The sequence below is a fragment of the Scyliorhinus torazame genome, chromosome 13 (genome assembly GCF_047496885.1).
Source record: "Scyliorhinus torazame isolate Kashiwa2021f chromosome 13, sScyTor2.1, whole genome shotgun sequence".
Lineage (NCBI taxonomy): Eukaryota > Metazoa > Chordata > Chondrichthyes > Carcharhiniformes > Scyliorhinidae > Scyliorhinus > Scyliorhinus torazame.
This window is the reverse complement of record NC_092719.1, coordinates 199184724-199204608: the sequence shown is the minus strand read 5'-3', so window position 1 is coordinate 199204608 and position 19885 is coordinate 199184724. Positions and strand designations below refer to the sequence as shown.

At 43.0% G+C, this 19885-nt stretch overlaps 1 protein-coding gene across 14 annotated transcripts in view; it reads right to left on the bottom strand.

The window, feature by feature from the left end:
* Positions 1 to 4212: 4212 nt before the first annotated feature.
* The window catches only part of mtmr14 (myotubularin related protein 14), a 120801-nt gene continuing 105128 nt past the window's right edge, over positions 4213 to 19885 (bottom strand). For 12 of the 14 annotated variants that reach the window (XM_072472862.1, XM_072472849.1, XM_072472852.1 and 9 more), the window contains 3 exons: positions 18017 to 18196; positions 14187 to 14339; positions 4213 to 9430 (listed from right to left, as the gene is read on the bottom strand). In XM_072472862.1, coding sequence (XP_072328963.1) covers positions 9250 to 9430; positions 14187 to 14339; positions 18017 to 18196 — 514 coding nt within the window. In that variant the 3' untranslated portion in view covers positions 4213 to 9249. The remainder of the gene's footprint in view (positions 9431 to 14186; positions 14340 to 18016; positions 18197 to 19885) is intronic. The other 2 variants (XM_072472860.1, XM_072472863.1) reach the window with 1 other exon arrangement.

Genomic DNA, 19885 nt, shown 5'->3' with positions numbered 1-19885 from the left:
GAAGCTCTTTTGGTGACTTGGGTCAGCCTTTCATAAGGCTGCCTGCATGTGTGATCAGCCTATAGGGCAGCTTTGAGTTTGTCAATTTGTCGGGATGACAGTACCTGAATCTTCATCATGTCCTCCAGACAATCTGCGTGATCAGTGGCGGTGGGTAAGCCCTGGAGGTATAGCTCCTTACTGCACTTGTAGAGACACGGAGGGTGTAGTGTTGAGGCTTGAGCATCAGGCACTGCAGTCGTGCTAACGCAGTGCAAAGAGGCTTTTTGAGAACAGTTACGAGCTGCTGTTGATCAGGTTCAACATTGGCGGGGCAGCCATAGGTGAAGTCATGAAATTTCTGACAAATGAAGGGCAAGGAGTTCTTCCCAATCTGGGCATAATGCGTTTCATTGTCAGTGAGGCCTTGTTGTGAAGGCGACTGGTCTGTCATCTTGGATAGAGACTGCACAGAATCTGTGCAGGGAGGCACTGCTGATAAGAGTAGAGGTGCTCTAATGTCAAAGTATTATAACATGGCAGGGGCTGAGAGTGCCTGCGGGAACATAGTGGTGTAGTGCTCCTACCAACACCATTCAGCATCTTGGTGGAGGAGCTGACAGAGGGATCCAATCACCTCACTGGACCAGGGAACGAACTTGGATAAATAATTCATACCAAGGAAGCACTTCAAGACGCATTTGTCCTCTGGAAAAAAGACATCTGTCACATAGTCGGCATCTTGTCTGGATCTGGCCTTACATCGGCTGCAAGCAGCTGACTCGCGTAAGGAACCTGGTCGAAACTGCATTTAGCAGGGTTGAGCTTCAACTTTATGGTCCTGGTTCGGTGGAGGACCAAACAGAAACATGCATCGTGTTCTGGCATTGTACGATCCCAGACCAGGATGATGATTTTGCAGGGTTGGCCTGCAAAGAGTTGTTCCATGCACTCTTGGAAAACCTCACTGCCAGTAGAGATCCCATAGGGCATGCGGAGGAAATGGAGTAGGGTGCTCGTCCGAGGGTCGGTGTAGAAGCAATGGGCTGAATGGCTTCCTTCTGCACTGTCGGTATTCTATGAAACTGGAAGTTACCCTGCGCGCAATGAAGAGTGGCCACTCCTTCCATACGGATGGTTTGCCCACCGTATGCCACCTTTACCTTGATGGTGGAATCTGGTGCAGTATATGGGCAATTGGCAATCTTTAAAGTAGCAAAGATTTCACCTTACCCTGTGACGGAGTCAGGACTCTCGCAATTGAGTGTTTTGAGAGGCTCAGTGCTCTGATTGAGCTCCAGTGCATTCACACTGTTTGTGTTCCGAACTCTGGAGGAGTAACCAGTTGCACTATGGCTATTGGCTGTGACTTGTACCTGCAGCATTTAGCAAAGTGGCTCCACTTGCCGTAGTTGTTACAAGTGTACAATTGGGGGCTGGTTTAACTCAGTTGGCTAGACAGTTGATTTGTGATGCCAAGTGAGGCCAACAGCATGGGTTCAGTTGCCGGGCTGGCTGAAATTGTTCATGAAGCCTTCATTTTCTCAACCATTGCCCCTTGTCTGGGTGGTGATCCTCAGGTTAAATCACGCCCAGTTGGCTCTCCCCCTCCAAGGGGAAAGCAGCCTAAGGTCATCTGGGATGGTGGGGACTTTACCTTTAGTTGATCAATGTTTATTAGTTGCAAAACACTCGCTTCTGCTCTGTGTGATGGCCGACGCAGTTGGAGCAGGGAGTGTTATGTATTGCAAAAACTTCTGTTTCCTGCCTTAACTCTTTGGTGCTGCTTTCCGACTGCTCATTTAGCATGCAGATGCTGATGGCAAATTCTAGTGTTAGGTTTTTCTCTCAAAGCAACTGTTTACACACATCGCTATGGATTCCACAGGCGGTGATCTCTCACAAGTTTGTCGAAGAGGGTGCCTGTCATGGGAGTGTCCCTTTAAGAAAGGTTTGTGTCTTATCACATGGCTTTAGTGATGTCATTTGTGTGGGTGGAGCTGGGCTGTGGCTGTAAGTTTTTTACTTTTGCTTTGGGTTTTGGACTGGTTTGAACTGCACAGGTTGAAAGAAGTGTTTTTCTCTTTCTTCTGCTTGGTAACCCAAAAGAGATAATTGCTTTCTGGAAGGAATTCAAATCTGCTGTTTGAAAAGGGGAACAAGAGTATCAATAACAGGTCTTATACCAGTGAGAATGCCGTGTGCTGGGCTACACCGTTGAAAAGGGGTTTCTGGTTTTACTTGGATTTTGTTATTGAATTGGAACAGTTAAGGGGGAATTCCTTAAGGGTTATACATAGATTACTGTAGCTGTGTGGGGGCTTTGGGTTTGTAAATGATATAATTCTTGCTGTGTGTGTTTATACAAATGTTAACTAAATTCTAAGAATAAAGCTTGTGTTTTTGATTAAAAGCACCTGAATAACACTTTGAAGTTTTCTAAACCCTGGCCCATAACAGTGCCAAACGCACACCTTTTGGTAAAGATCTTTAAAGTCGTGGTGTAAGACTTTAACACCTCGTCGAGCTTTTGGTTGGAAGTGTTAAACTCAATGTCTGTCTAATGATATTTTTCACCGACATAAATATGTTAAAATTCCTTTCACAATATCTCTGGGTCCTTGCTCTCTTCCACTCCTTGGAAGGATTCAAACTTTTCGACTGCTTCAGGCCCCATGAATTTTCAGTGTGTACGCTTGTACCTTTCGGAGAGGCCGACACCACAGTGGATACACCAATCTTTTTCAAACTTGGTCCAGTTATCCATGTTTTCATCGAAGAGAAGCGGGTTGATGTGGCAAAGTCCCCTGTGCCATCTCTTGAGAACATGTAGAAGTTGCAGGGTTGCGTAGACTGACGACAAGGGACTAACAAGCAGAGAGGTTTATTCAACAATCTTAGCAGCTCTTACAGGCGGTGTGTCGGCCCACGTTGGGGGAGAACACCCCTTCCATCGACATCACTTCCCATGTCCACGTCATCCCGATGTACATGTGACCACCCAGTCTACAGTAGCGAAATGTCAGCTTCAGTTATTTATCAGTATCTGGGAAGCATTTTTTATTGCAAGAAACAGCAACTGAAATCTCATTTGCTTTTGATTCCCTATCTTTTAACAGGATAGTGGTTGCACTCCCTTCTGCCTTAACAATCATTTGCGAGAAGCTGAAGGTACTGTCCGAAATAAAAACAGAAAATACTGCATAAACTCCGCGTGTCTGGAAGCGTCTGTGGAGAGAAACAGCTAACATTTCAAATCCATTTAACTTTTCTATAGGTTCTGTTTTGATAGAGTAGAAACTTTTTTTGCACGGGGTAAATTAAAACAGAATATACCACAGCACTTTGGGAAGCTGACATCTTTCTGAGCTGATCAGGGATTGGTGCTGCCTTCGAGAGAACTGAAGTTTCAGATTCACAAACTTCGCATCATGGCAAAAAAAAAAAGCTATTGGCTGGGTAAGAAGCCATGAATGACAACCATCACTTAATATAAACGCTCTTTTCTCTTAGTCTCGGTTAGTGGGCTGTGACCATTGACTGCACTCATTATGCACTGCCTGTGAAAATTGCCTTGTGGAAGATCATGGAGGCAAACTTTAGGGAGTGAAGCATCACCATGCCAACAGAAGAGAATGGGTTCCAGAAGACAACACGGCTTGATGCTGTAGCATATTTTTTCTGTTTACAAATGGCAAAGCCAAACATAGCACCACAGCCAGTAGTAAATGTCCATGGTTTCGCAGAAACTGGGTGAATGGCAGGGGAGGAGGAAAAAATGGAATCCCTTCCTGACCTCATTCTCATCTAAAAATGTGGTTATACGGAGGCCAGCCGATTGTGCTCGTCACCAGGGATTGATATTTACAACGAGAAATCCACAATGACCACCTTAGGAATGATTTAGACCAATTGTTAGAGTCAAGCAACTTCTACAAAAATGGCAGAGTCCAATAGAATGAAATGTACAGATATAAAATGTATTTAGAGCATATGCAAATTGTCTGTGCCATTGTCTAAGTTTAATTGATTCAGTGCAAGATTCGTATGAATGGCGTGGGGACAGGATCTATGTGCTCTATGCAAGATTTTAATAAATAGGCCCACTCCTATACTGCTTGAATTAACAAGGTCTGAAAATATTCATCTTGTCAATAAAAGGGTGTTTATAAGCATGTTTTGATCTGAGGTACACACAATAAATAGATACACAAAGAATATGAGATCAAACCATTTGGTCAAGAGTACAAGTTTATTATTTATAACTAAGTTGAAATACTTTATACACATGCAGAGTGTACTGCCTGGAACAAGTTCAAGTAATCCTGGAGAACCATTACAGTCATTCACCATATCACAAGAGTTTGCACCTCATGGAACAGTAATCTGTGAAAATTTAAATCATATCTTTTTTTCACTTTAATAAGAGTACTGAATACTCTGTAAACCTGTTTCTTTAAAAGGAGCCCCTGCAACACGCAAACACATTAATATTAATAATCTATTAAAGGTTGCTCAGGATAGGTGAATGATCCGGCAAAAGGAGAAACGTAAGGCCTCAGCTCAGCAATATACACCTGACTAAATCAAGATGGACAAGTCGTTAATTTCTGACTGGATACTGACAGGTTTGGCACAGGATTAGTAAAATTGCTGATAGGAAAACTGAAACTGTACAACTCACTGGGGTCAGTGGTCCAAACAAAGTCCAGGCCTTCAGCCCAATTGATAAACACTCACATCAAAACAGGGTTGAATCTTGAAGGTGTTCCAGGTCATCTTCCATGAGTTGGCTCAGTTAAATGGCCATCATGATTCAGATCATCGTTGTCCTCTTGTCTTGAAAAGGTGGGAAGATAGATAAATGTTGCAAGGAAAGGAGTTCAGACAAACAAATTTGTTTTCTAAATTAATTTCATGTCCCTCACCATTACCATCAAGAAAGGAAAGCCACAGTGGCAGCATACATGATCTCAATAGGGGAGCGAAACCAACATTGTTACTCTACCATTCAAGCTGCCATACCTTCATATGTCCTACACAACATGTTTTTCTTTAATAAACTACTGCTGATTCTAATAACTTCTAAAATAAAAATGATTCCATTAGCAGTGTACAGCTAGGGATTTCAAGGTGTAACGTTGAACCGAGTATTCAGTGCTAGTTTTATTTCACATATTTCAAAATAATTGTCGCCAATAACTTGCAACATTTAGACAAATACCTTTGAGATAGTGTGCTATGTTTTGGAAGAGTATTTTTGAAAGGGCCGACGAGTGGTTATTTATTTGCAAGATTGTAGATTTGAAGGATCTTTGTCAAGGTTTTTGGAGGAATGGGCTTCCAAAAAGACTCACTTTTTAAAGCACCATTGCAGCAGATGTTGTTCTTATTGTGCAGCAAACTGCTTGTGGAGTCCGTGTTACTGAGGGATCAATAAATGTTTCATTGGTAACCGGCAAAATTGCTGGCACAAAACAGTTCACATTCACGTTACTCAAGATCCACACAGGATAAAAAAATATACCTCTCAATTTTGGATGATAATACTGAAGAATGGTGGCTCAATTCGTTAAACAATTTTCAGGAGAATTCTTCGCCCAATAATAAATTGCTGTTTGCAAGGTTGGATTAAAAATAAGTCAAATGTGCCGCTGCAGTTTAAGGTTTTCAAATCATGAAAAAAAGAGGATTAAAGTTTTTAATGAGGTAGTCACTCTTAAGCACGATATTAGTCTTCCTACCAAGCAGTTTACAAACTCTTAAAGTGCTTGTTGCTAGCTTGGGTGTCTCGCAGCTCAACAAGATTAGACGTTTTATTCAGCCATCCTCAAATCCAATTTAAAGAGTCTTGGTGCCGCTTCTTCTCACAGATCAGACCAATCCCTTCTCACCTAGCACAGATCAGACCAATCCCTTCTCACCTAGCACAGATCAGACCAATCCCTTCTCACCTAGCACAGATCAGACCCATTCCTCTACTAGGCCAATTCCAGTGCTTACAGTCTTCTGGTTGATTGGAATTTCTCACTCCAGCAACATACCATATCCCTCATTAATTATCTAATTTTACATGGAAATCAATCCAAAGGTAGCTGTGGCAACTCAAAATGGCGGCAAATTTAAAGCCCAATTGCATGACAAGCTAAGTGTTGATGGCACAAATCTTAATTTCAAGGGGAAAATGAATGTCAAATTTCCTGAACTTAAACCTAACAAAGGCATCTTTCAGTCCACAAAAAAAGGAGCAACTTAAGTGATTGCTTGTATCATTAAGAAATGGAATGCACTTGACGCCATTCAAGGTAACATGTACATCTAACCGGGCAAGGAGGAACTTAACAAAAAACAAAGTCTTAAAGAACTAACCTTAGATAAATAACTGAGTGGAAAAGGATTTTTTCGAACTAATAGTTCTTATATTTTGTGAAGTGAGGGTACTACATCTAGCGGGATTCCCAGTATTCGCTACAGTCCCAAGCTATCAGAGTAATGCTGATTGTAAACACCGATTAGAAAAACTTCATTTTAATAAGCCACCGTATCCTTTGAAAACAGATAGATCAGGAGGTCACAAAGAACCTTCCTGGAATTAATCATTAAATGCAGCATAAGAAAGCACCAAGTGTAAATGGTCTGTTGTTCAATAGAGATCTGGTACCATAACACTGAGATACAAGTTGTACAGGTTAACAATCAAAACATTAGTGCAAATAATATAATTAAAGTGAACACAATGGCAGGATCTGGGAGGAAGGGGCTTAGAATGGATCAGCAAAAACACCTAAATATTCACCAAAGGATTACAGCCTTTCTCCCATTTAAAAACTGAAAAAATGTTTAAGGATCTTTAATGCAGTTATAAGACTTTTGCTGGGCATGGTAATTGTCGTCCATGTATAAACTCAACATAATGAAACAGTCCAAATATGCAATGCACATACTTAAACAGCAGATGAATCCCAATTCACATCATCTAAGTTATTAAACACATCAGTTTAACCTTTTATTTACTCACTAACCATGATCTTTTTTTAAACTGGGCTATTAAAACATATTAAAAATTAGTTCTATTATATGCCATACAATGTACTGTTCAACTGTATGGTCTGTCAGGGAAGGCAGAAGCAGAGTGGCAAGTATATACAAGAACTGCAGTGAGGAATGATCTTTAGAGAAAATGTTGGAATCAGGTTCGTCAGCAACTGAAGAGATGAAAAAGAATTAACATTTTAGGTACACTGGGTCAGAATTTAAAGATTTAAACTCAAATCATTAACCTGTTTTATTTCTTTATGGGAGTTGCTGCATCTTTCTCCCCGGCTTTATTATACAACAAATGGAAATCTATTCCAAACTTAAAGGTGACTCCAGAAACGTGATGGCAAAGGGAGGAGAGGAGATCCAAGTGATGCTTACATGTTACAGGCAAACACAGAACAATTCTTCAAATTAAGCCAATCTGGTAGAACCAGACATGAATTTAGATGAGCAAAAGGCAAATTTAAAACAATCATGTCTATTCTTTACTCAGAGTGATAAATGTTTGGATAGGTTTGTTAGGTAGGGTAAGGAAACAAAACGAGGGATTCCAAATGAATCTGGATGTCATAATGGGAGAATTGAGGTACTGGAGGGTTGAGTTTTGGTGGGCTTTGTATCCTTTTCTCATTCTTGACTTATTTTAAACTCTTACATACAAGAGTTTAATGTTGATTTCACGGTCAACAGCTTGACTGAAACATTAAGGAGGTCATTTACCACTTAACTGTTGAATCATCTTCCTTCTATGAAAAATTATACCATGAATTTCTTTTTAAATCTCCAAAAAGATAACACACAGCTTCCCCTCACTTAATCCTCAATGGCAGCTTTTGTTTTTCCTTAAGGCAACTTAAAAATAGATGTAAAATTTGAATAGCTGGATTATACAACAGAATCCAGAAAAGACAAGTTCCATTTTACAAGAGGAAATAGATCACCCTAACAGGAATTAAACTACATTTAAAATAAATAGACTATTTTTTTTTTTTAAAACAAAAAGTGTTACAAAAATATCATCCAAGTTTCTTAAGCAGGTTAAATGTAGTATTAAAAAAATAGAAACAATCTTAAATCTTTAGAAAATGAGTCTAAAGCTGAATTAAATTAGATCCGCTAATGACAACATACTATCTTACTACTGTTTTCTTATTTACGGTGACAGACATTTTCAAACAATTCATTCATTGGTTGGACAAGTTGTTTAAACCTAGCAGAGCCTTACTGAAACCCAGACATTTACAATTAATAGTCATATCAAAATCTGCGCTAACGCTAGTTAATCTGACAAAAATCAAAGCGGTTAGTTCCTGGACTCGTTGAAACCTTGCAGAAGTTATCCAATCAGCTAATTTCCACTCAATTTAACCAAATGGGCGTTTTCCCACAAGTTTGATTTGACTAGTTCCCTCTCCCTCCCCCCCTATAAATTAGCTTTATTAGGTTTACAACCCATACTCGGCATACTATTCCACGATGTGTGAGTGAGTACACCATAATGAGGGCTGCACTTATAACAATGAAATTAATTAGCCACTGGAAGTAAACTGGGTGCCAGATGCTCGAGGTTAATAAGGTAAACTGTGTTGAAATGTTGCTAAAATTTGAAAACTCCATTTGAGTACTAGCTCTTCTTTTAAAAAAAAATCAATAAACTAATTTCACCACACCCAACTATCTTGAGAAGTAGCCTTAAAGCAAGTTGCAACATCAAAACTCCTCTACAAGATCAGGTAACGACAGCCCGAAGTATGAGATCAATGCGAAAATGTTTTAAAAGGTTCACAATTACCATCTTTGAACTAGTTAAAAATGGTACTGGGCATGTTCATCACAACTTCTGGCTAATCCTCGTGCCTCTTAATAGAGGACTTCTGGCTGGCAAATAATAGTTATGACATGTTTTTAAAGTTCTCCAACATAGATGCAATGAGGACAAAGGTATTTGAGAAATAAGTACTCCTGTCCCAAAGGCTGAACTTGGGTCTTCTCACGTTTTTGCTTCTTTGCGGCTCTGGGGCCAGGGTTTGGGGGGGGGGGGGGGGGGGGGGTGTGGAAGAGACAGTCTACAGGACAGAAAAAAAAAAGTTTTATAACAAGTAAACGCAACTGAAAGTCAAAAAATGAAATAAATCGAGTCAAAAAACAAAGTTGCAAGTCCATCTTTGGCATTGTCAGTTATCTGCACAGAGATCGACACATATTTTATAAAGACAAATGCTAGCTGTGTCAGACAATGCTGTTGGTGCCTCTCAGTCCCACTCCACGTGCAAACTGTTCTAGAAGTCCACCAATGCCTGATGATGGGCTGGATGACACAGATCTGAGGCCCACAGTTGCGCTGTATGCAGACAAGAATATGGCTCGGACTTCCTCCAGCTTGGCCCTGCGTTCTGGGATGAGTGGATAACTGCAAAAATAAAAGGAGTTATTTTGACTTGAGATTCCATTGAGGTTGTAAAATTACTCAGATTTTTCAACACCAAAAGTTTGTTATTCCCTTTCATTAAACATAATACTTGGAATATTTCACTCTTGGGCTATTTCATGACAAGAAACAGCTTTCCAATCACGTCAACTATCATGTTGTTAAGCTGTCAGCTTGTGCTCAAAAGAAAATAAATCAGCATCTTTGCTGAGATTGGAGGGTGTCAGAATGAGAGATATCAGAAGACAGGTTTGTCAGCTGTTAGAACACATTAGTTTGGTTGCAGGAAAAGAATGGGCAGAATATTGCAAAAGTATCAGGGGTCTCGCCTACTGGCTGCACAGCTGCCGAGGGGTCTCGCCTACCGTCTGCACATCTGCCGAGGGGTCTCGCCTACCGTCTGCACATCTGTCGAGGGGTCTCGCCTACCGGCTGGACGGCTGCCAAGGGGTCTCACCTGCTCCGGCTGGACAGCTGCCGAGGGGGTCTCGCCTACCGGCTGCACAGCTGCCGAGGGGTCTCGCCTACCGGCTGCACAGCTGCCGAGGGGTCTCGCCTGCCGGCTGCACAGCTGCCGAGGGGGTCTCGCCTGCCGGCTGCACAGCTGCCGAGGGGTCTCGCCTACCGGCTGCACAGCTGCCGAGGGGTCTCGCCTACCGGCTGCACAGCTGCCGAGGGGTCTCGCCTACCGGCTGCACAGCTGCCGAGGGGTCTCGCCTACCGGCTGCACAGCTGCCGAGGGGTCTCGCCTACCGGCTGCACAGCTGCCGAGGGGTCTCGCCTACCGGCTGCACAGCTGCCGAGGGGTCTCGCCTACCGGCTGCACAGCTGCCGAGGGGTCTCGCCTACCGGCTGCACAGCTGCCGAGGGGTCTCGCCTACCGGCTGCACAGCTGCCGAGGGGTCTCGCCTACCGGCTGCACAGCTGCCGAGGGGTCTCGCCTACCGGCTGCACAGCTGCCGAGGGGTCTCGCCTACCGGCTGCACAGCTGCCGAGGGGTCTCGCCTACCGGCTGCACAGCTGCCGAGGGGTCTCGCCTACCGGCTGCACAGCTGCCGAGGGGTCTCGCCTACCGGCTGCACAGCTGCCGAGGGGTCTCGCCTACCGGCTGCACAGCTGCCGAGGGGTCTCGCCTACCGGCTGCACAGCTGCCGAGGGGTCTCGCCTACCGGCTGCACAGCTGCCGAGGGGTCTCGCCTAGCAGCTGCACAGCTGGCGAGGGGTCTCACCTACCGGCTGCACAGCTGCCGAGGGGTCTCACCTACTGGCTGGACAGCTGCCGAGGGATCTCGCCTACCGGCTGGACAGCTGCCAAGGGGTCTCGCCCACCGGCTGGACAGCTGCCAAGGGGACTCGCTTACCGGCTGGACAGCTGCCGAGGGGGACTCGCCTACCGACTGGACAGCTGGCAAGGGGATTCGCCTACCGGCCGGTCCGGCTGCACAGCTGGCGAGGGGTCTCACCTACCGGCTGGATAGTTGCCGAGGGGTCTCGCCTACCCTCTGCACAGTTGCCGAGGGGTCTCGCCTACTGGCTGGACAGCTGGCAAGGGCGTCTCGCCTACCGGCAGGACAGCTGCAAGAGACCGGGATACAGAAGCAAGGGAGGTGGTAACTCTCTGTAGGCACCCTCTCTCCTAGTGCCCAGTTCCTCAACAAGGCACTGACTACCTTTGATTAAGGATCCCCGCCTGACCAAATGTGACAAGCTGCCCGTATGGTTGTAGTTGCACTTGCAGATTGACTAGAGCATGGCGGCAGGCCCACCTACAGCTGGATTTATCTCAGCGACGGAGGGATGAGGCCCTAAGTAGTCGTTAATGGGCTTTCCCACCCAGAGCTTAATTCTGAAAGAGGTGGGAAGGCAGCGGGATTTAGAATTGTCACCACCCCACCTAAGTATGTGCCCTTCCTTCCTCCAAGCTCATCACCAGTGAGAGTTACAAGATTTCACCCAATCGAATCAACCAATTAGACATTCCTTTTTTGCCAGTGTTTGTTCTGCACAAACTTGAAGTGGAAAAAAATGAAAACTAGTTCGTCCCCAAATACATAAGGGTGAAGTCTAATTTTCCTGAAAGTATGACGCGAGTTGATTGTCTCACTTGAAGGTGTTTTCTTTCCTCCAAGACTACATTTAAAAAGATAAAAGGTCACTGGTATGGATGCATTAATTGGCTTTATTTGAGTTTACCTGACTTTGCATAATGGCTAGAGTTGGAGTGGAGGTAGCGATATTGAATGTGAAAAATTACCAATTTACACTCAAAATGTGGGCAGCATTGTTGCGCAGTGGTTAGCACTGCTGCCTCACGGCGCTGAGGGCCTGGGTTCGATCCCGGCCCTGAGTCACTGTCCATGTGGAGTTTGCACATTCTCCCCGTGTCTGCGTGGGTCTCACCTCCAACAACCCAAAGATGGGCAGGTAGGTGGATTGGCTAAATTGCCCTTAATTGGAAAATTCTTTTAAAAAAAACACTCAAAATGTACTAAATCCAAAGTCAACGTGACAATTTTGGTGGCGGATGTCCACCAGCACTCATACCCCATTTTAATACTCAGAATCCTCTTCAATAACATCTCAATCCACCACTGCTGCAAAATGCTTTTATTCTGCTCAAAGTTACAATGAGATATCTACGGCTTGAGTTAAAACAAACCTGTCTTTCAGTTATACTCTTTGCCTTCCCATGTCATAATGCCTATATTCTGGGCATGCTTTTTTTAGCTGAAGCGTTGTTGCTGCTGTGTCACCTTTGATATAGCTCAGATGGTCCTAGTTTTCTATTCTGTCACACATCCTGGTACAACTTCTCACATCGAACACTATTGTGGCTTGGATGCAAGTGAAAATCTGGTACCAATTTCTAGATTCATGGCTCCCAGAGGGTTAGGTAGAAAGCACTGAAAGTAATTTCACACAGGACACTTATAGCCTGGAAATAGAGTTAACTTTATTTCATCAATCTAGCCTGGATTCAAATTACAAGTGCAGCCTGCCCTCTCTGCACTGCCCAACTTTCTGCATTTTGTATTTAAAAAGTTGACTCCTCTGCCCTGTTAAGTCCTCCATCACTTTTCAAATTCCTCATCTCAGTAAGCAACCTCCATTCTCCTGGATGTCCAGCAGACTTCAAAAATCACCATCAGTAATTGCCCTCCCCTGGGTACGCCAATCTATTGCACCCAGGACTGCCACCACAGGACTGCTGAAAAAAAGATGGCGCCGGAGCGAGGCGACCTCTTGCAAGCTGTGTCCAGCATACCCTCTAATTCTATCTTTTACTCTCGTTCTATGCTTCTAAAACTTCATTCTAACTCTTTTAAACTCTCTAACAATGTTGTACATTATATTCTGCATTCTCTCCTTCCTTCCCTATGTACGCTATGCATTGTTTGTACAGCATGCAAGAAACAATACCTTTCACTGTATACTAATACGTGACAATAATAAATCAAATCAAATCAAAAATTTAGATTTTGAGTTTGTATATTTCACCTCTGAACTGGAAACTATTAAATGAGAACGAATGGCACAGAATTTAGTTCACAGGAATTCAGTTTGGTGAAACATAGTCCAAATCACTGGAATGTTTTCCCTGTTGGATTAAATGGATTTATTTACGTGCTGCGGTTTAGATATCAGTCATACAAACACATAATACTTGTAGTCATACGTAATAATTTAAAATAACTTTTTCTTGGGTGTTCAGATAACCTGAAGCACCAAAAGCACAAAACTGAAATCGTCACTTCGTTCAATCTCAAAACTTTTAATTAAAAAGAAAATAAAATAAAAAACTTCTCCACATTGCCATCAAAACCATTCAAGCGAGTTACATTATTAACCCAATCTCTCGCACGCATACTAGGTTCAGTGAAATTGAAAATTTTATTTGGACAGGGGTATTGAGAGCATATTGTACCGTTGGATGATCATTTTCCATAAAGGACCCTTTCTTTCATCAACAAGATTCTTAGGGCATTCATTGGCAGTGTCAGCAATGATTCACTGCCTGAAAGATGATGGATATAGGAATTATTTTGGCTCTTACTGCAACTCGCCTTTATTTGCTGGTTTCAATTCTGACAGCTATTTAAGCATAACTGATTTCTTTTATTGACAGCTCACAACCATTTGGTTTCAAATTGCCACAAGGATCAGCACAAAATTCATCCTCGCAGCCCGTTCATTTCCATCTTCATACTTTGATTCTGTTCTTCTTTCTTCCTCCCGCCCCTCCTCCCTAACTGTGCTCATCACACAAATGAGAGCTTTGACCATTTGAAGTCAAGTATAAACGCCTGAAATGCAAAGGAGACTCCACCAAAAAACACGAAAACAATTGAGCGCTGCGTCTCTGATATTACATTTAGTAACATTAATTACAGCTCCCTCTAGATTTTAAAATTATTTTCTTCCACTTCTGGAGGCCTCCCCAAAATAACGACTTCTTCCAGGTTCTCAGCATTATTGGTGCAATTGAGCTTCTTTGAGGAATGCAAGAAACAGGCTAGTTGGACTGGTTACAAATATTTCTTCCTTTTAGATAAAATCCCTGCTCTTTCCTACTGAGCTCCAGCTGAGAATGGAAGCTCACTGCGTAAAGCATTGTGCAAATAGTGCACGGGGTCAGAGAAGGACATGGGAGAGACAACAGCTGGACAGACAGAGAAAGACACCTACAACAGGATTAAATCATTCTGATGCAAAAGCTGCATAATCTCAGCACACTCACAGTCTCCCATTGGCTCCATCATCTTGAACATTGAAGGGGAGGGATGAGTCATTGGTAACTACAGCCTGGTCGTGAATACTGCCACAGCCAGATACGATCTGCCAGCTGCCATAATCCGTGGAAGAGGATGAAGAATGGCAATACTCTGTGGAGCTGCACAGAAAGACAGTGAAATACAAAATAAGCACAACTGGCCTTTTGGACTGAGATCTTTTAAAAAAGAAAATACCTTAACTACATATGGAGTATATGGGTTATGAAAAATTTTCTCAATTGGTTTCTTATTTACTGTGAGGCCAGTTTCTTCCTCAAGCCAATGGGGCAATAAGCCATGTAGGCAAAGTCTAACTGCATCTATAGATAAAACTTCAGTTCAAAGCAATAATAAAATGTTGCCCAAAGCACATGGCTTATAGTTGCCACCCAGGTTGATAGGGCTGTTAAAGGCGGCGTATTGTGCGTTTAATCATGGAATTAAAATCAATGCTTGCAGGAATCTTGAAATGCTCTTCAAAAAATCTAAAAAGGGTGGAGACAAGGGTAGTATTTTCTATTCCGTTCTCCTAATTTCATGTTTTATTTGAAGTCTCTGAACCTAACAGAAGATATTTATATTTGCCATTGTTTCCCTAGTTGTGCAAAGACATGCACTTGCGCTGGATATCAGATGGACAGTCGATGTTTTCTACATCAACATCTCCAGTCAGCATGCAGGGCCAGAAACAATGTTGATCTATGTTGCTCCTTACGGTACCGTTCATGAGCTGGGCAACAGGCGAGAGTGAAAACCTAAAATTGTGGGAAGAGCCAGTGCAAGGAGGTAAACATTTGGAGGTCACATTATGTTCTTGTTGGGGACGGGTTAAAGAAGTGTTTTAGCAGAAAGTATGTCCCATTGCACATAACAATTATCTCTACATTAACTGAGTATTTGTTTATCTGCCTAGTGGAGTAACTCAAGAGGAGATTGTAAACTTTAAAGACAAAAATAAAGGGTTAAATCAATGATAGTTTTGGAAAGGAAGCACAGTAAGTCATTAAAGAGTTTGAGGAATTGAGGAAGTCAAGAGAAGCCACAAAATGTACACTGGGGAAAGAAATGCATTTAGAACATAGAACAGTACAGCACAGTACAGGCCCTTCGGCCCACAATGTTGTGCCGACCATTTATCCTAATCTAAGATCAACCTAACCTACACCCCCTTCAATTTACTGCTGTCCTCGTGCCTGTCCAAGAGTTGCTTAAATGTCCCTAATGACTCCACCACCTACGCTGGCAGTGCATTCCATGCACCCACCACTCTCTGTGTAAGGAACCTACCTCTCCCCTATACCTTCCTCCAATCACCTTAAAGTTATGTCCCCTCATGACAGCCATTCCCACTCTGGGGAAAAGTCTCTGACTATCCACTTTATTCCTGCCTCTCATCACCTTGTACACCTCTATCAAGTCACCTCTCTTCCTTCTTCGCTCCAGTGAGAAAAGCCCTAGCTCCCGCAACCTTTCTTCATAAGACAGTCCAGGCAGCATCTTGGTAAATCTCCTCTGCACCCTCTCCAAAGCATCCACATCCTTCCTATAATGAGGCGACCAGGACTGGACACAATATTCCAAGTGTGGTCTAACCAGGGTTTCATAAAGCTGCAGCAAAACCTCGCGGCTCTTAAACTCGATCCCTATGTTAATGAAAGCCAACACATCATACGCCTTCTTAAGGACCCCATCAACCTGGGTGGCAACTTTGACGGATCTATGTATGTGGACCCTAAGATCCCTCTGTTCCTCCACATTTCCAAGAATCTTGCCTTTAACCCGGTATTCAGCATTCAAATTCGACCTTCCAAAACGAATCACTTCACATTTATCTAGGTTGAATTCCATCTGCCACTTCTCAGCCCAGCTCTGCATCCTGTCAATGTCCTGTTGTAACCTGCAACAACCCTCAACACTAACTACAACTCCACCATCCTTCGTGTCATCGGCAGACTTACTAACCCACCCTTCCACTTCCTCATCCTCATCCAAGTCATTTATAAAAACCACAAAGAGCAGAGGTCCAAGAACAGATCCTTCCAGGACACCACTGGTCACCGACCTCCAGGAGGAATACTTTCCATCCACTACCACTCGCTGCCTTCTTTCGGCCAGCCAATTCTATATCCAGTCAGCCAAGTTTCCCTGTATCCCATACCCCCCCGATTTCTGAATGTGCCTACCATGGGGAACCTTATCAAATGTCTTACTGAAATCCATATATACCACATCAACGGCCCGACCTTCATCAATATGTCTCTTCACATCCTCAAAGAATTCAATGAGGCTTGTGAGGCATGACCTTCCCCTCACAAAGCCATGCTGACTATCTTTAATCAAACCATGTTTTTCTAAATAATCATAAATCCTATCTCTTAGAATCCTTTCCAGTATTTTGCTCACCACAGACGTAAGACTGACTGGTCTGTAATTCCCAGGGATTTCCCTATTCATTTTCTTGAACAGGGGAACAACATTCGCCTCCCTCCAATTATCCAGTACTGCTCCAGTGGAGAGTGAGCACGCAAAGATCATCACCAATGGCGCAGCAATCTCCTCCCTCGCTTCCTGTAGTAACCTTGGGTGTATCCCGTCAGGCCCAGGGGGACTTATCTATCCTGATGTTTTCAAAATTTCCAGCACATCCTTCTTCTTAATATCAACCTGTTCGAGCCTATTAATCTGGTTCACGCTATTCTCACGAGCAACAAGGTCCTTCATGCCCCCTTCTAGCTCTCCTAAGTCCATTTTTGAGTTCCTTCCTGGCTACCATGTAACCCTCTAGAGCCGTGCCAGATTCTTGCTTCCTCAACCAAGGCTCCTTCACCTTACCATTCCTTCCTTGGCTCAGTGGAACAAAACTATCCAGCACTCGCAGCAAGTGCTCCTTAAACAACCCCCACATTATTGTTGTGCATTTTCCTGCGAACAACTGTTCCCAATTTATGCTCTGGCTACCTTGTAACACCTCCAGAGCTACTAGGTGGTTTAAAACAGGTCAGTAGCCAATCCCTGCTGATTCTAATTCTTCAGCACTGTTACAGCATAGAAGCCATGCTGAGGGCTTTACTCACGTCAGTCCTCTGTCTGGATGTCGGAACCCCAACTTTGACACAATAACCATATTGAAGATGCTCAATACATTGATTCGCCAAACTGCCTAATAAAGGTTAGTAATTTGAGACAGCGTGGCACCATAATCACGCTGGAGCTTCAATCTGCTGGCCGATTGGGTTGTAGAACTCAGGAGCCGTAATCAGCTGTCTATACATGGCCTTTCGATATTTGCCGGCATAACAGCGATTGCACTTCAGAAAATAACCCACTAGCAAAAGTAAATCTTTGGGAACATGACGAGGATATGATAAGCCAGGTCCATTCCAAATCTGAGAAGTCATTGTCTATAGGTATTCAGGGCAAGGTACATGCTTTTCCAGGGTTGTGAAGATGAAAACAAAATTATCAATGACTGAGAGTCTGTTACAAGTTTAGAACACTAGGGGTTTGAATAAAGGCAAGATAACCTCCATGCTCCTTCAAGCCCCATGTGCATCTGTACAGCCTCAAACATAGTCAGCTTTGCTGTTAATGCACGTGGCTAAAGTTAACCTTTGCAGATATTACTGCGGCAATTGATGGTAATAAGCGTATCTGTGAAGATTTCTTTCTATCAATACGCTATCATAGTTTGTTAGCTATCAAAAAAGCAAACAGTGTATTTCAACCCAGAACTCAAGCATGCCTGCAAGTAAACATTACCCGACTTATCCTTGGTAGAGGATTAAAACACACCAACCTTCTTTCAGGAACAGCTAAGGGGCTACTACTTCCTGTTCTGAGAAAGTTATTTTCTGATTGGTAGAACGATGGCCTAGCTTCAGATATACCAGATTGCAAGAACCGGTCTTCTAGTTGGTTAGGCAAGTGAGGTTTATTCCACACAATAGTCTGTGGTGATGATGTTCGGCCCCTTCTCCTGGAATTTAATGAAAGCAGATAAAATTGTAGGTGAATAGAAACATTTTTCCTTTTATAAATCCAAAAGTCCACATGCGGATGACATTAGAGTGATGGTAAATTGTTTGAAGGATGCATTTAGTGATATTGCTTCAAGTAGCTTGTTCGAGTAAAGCCTTGACTTTAAAAAGGAATGTAAGCCAGCTTTGAATAAAGCGAAAAATACCCTATTACTTTCAAATCGCCGAGGCTGCTGAGAATCGGACCAAGTAGCAAAACGCTTTCCCAGCCAGCTCTGCCAATGGGACAAAGATTATGTATTATGAGCAGCTAATTAATGCACAGAAACGCTTTTGAGAAAACAGACATTTCTTAAGATCTGGAATGGAACGAAGAGAACCTTACCCCCCAACAGAACACCTACTCTGGATCCTGAGTTCCGTACAGTGCTTTGTATATAGAGAGATAGTGACTTCAAAGCAATTAATTGCACATATGTACTTTGAGACGTTTGCAAGATGCAAATTAAAATCCTTCTTTCCCCCATAAACACCTGGCTATAAAGAAATGCATAGGCTTCATTTGTCATTGTTGAACATGTTATGCAGTGCAGCACCCCATGAGGAGTGTTGCTAATGGCACAACCGCAACTATACACCCCAAACCCTTCAGCACCTTCCTCCGTGACACTTTCCTGAAAGAGATGAAAGCTTCTTTGTGCTATTTAAAAGAATTGCCTAGAAAGGTTCTCTCTGATTGTTTGGAGACTTAACCACTAATCTTGTTAGGTGTCCATGGTGTACCACATAGTGCTTGAACCGTTTGGATATGGGTGACAATAGGCAATCCAGAACATCACATACTCCCCTCCTGTGGGAGGATACTTGTCAAGAGAATGCCCCATACACAGGAACCAGTGAAAGATTTTGGAATGCCATTTTCCAGATGGAGACTTATGCTCTCATGTGGGTACAAGATTTTAATTTTAATTTACAAAATATGCGATTTAATATAAAAAATAAGCCATTTGGGGAAAAAAATACTTGCCATCTCCGACAATCAAAGAGCTAATGAAATGCAATAAAAGCCGGGCGGCATGGTGGCGCAGTGGTTAGCACTGCTGCCTCACGGCACTGAGGGCCTGGGTTCGGTCCCGGGTCACTTTCTGTGTGGAGTTTGCACATTCTGTGTCTGCGTGGGTCTCACCCCCACAACCCAAAGAAATACAGGGCAGGTTGATTGGCCACGCTAAATTGCCCCTTAATTAGAAATATTGAAGAAATAAAGGCAAAAATGTATCACTCAAAAGGTATCCAAAAGAATATAATGAAATGGGGAAGGAGAGGGAGGGGGTGGAAGGAAAAACAAGCAAAGAAACATGAGACCTGAGGAAATAAGAAAGAAAAGGAGACAATACCACATTAAAATCGTAATTGATTTATCCACACTAACACTGTTGCTGTCGAGAAGGACGGATGATTTAATGATAGAGTTACTCACTATGCTGTGTGCTATGTAATTTTAAACTAAAGGAAACAGGGTCAGCATGAAAGCAGTTTGTAGCTGCAAGACATATTCTTAGTAGTGGCAACATAATATACCTGGGACTTGCAGAGTGACATGTATAGTAAGTAGATATTATGCTAGTTAGAATTAAGCAGTAGATTTGATACGTGTGTTTTTGCTTTTGTTCTGTTGTAAACTTAAA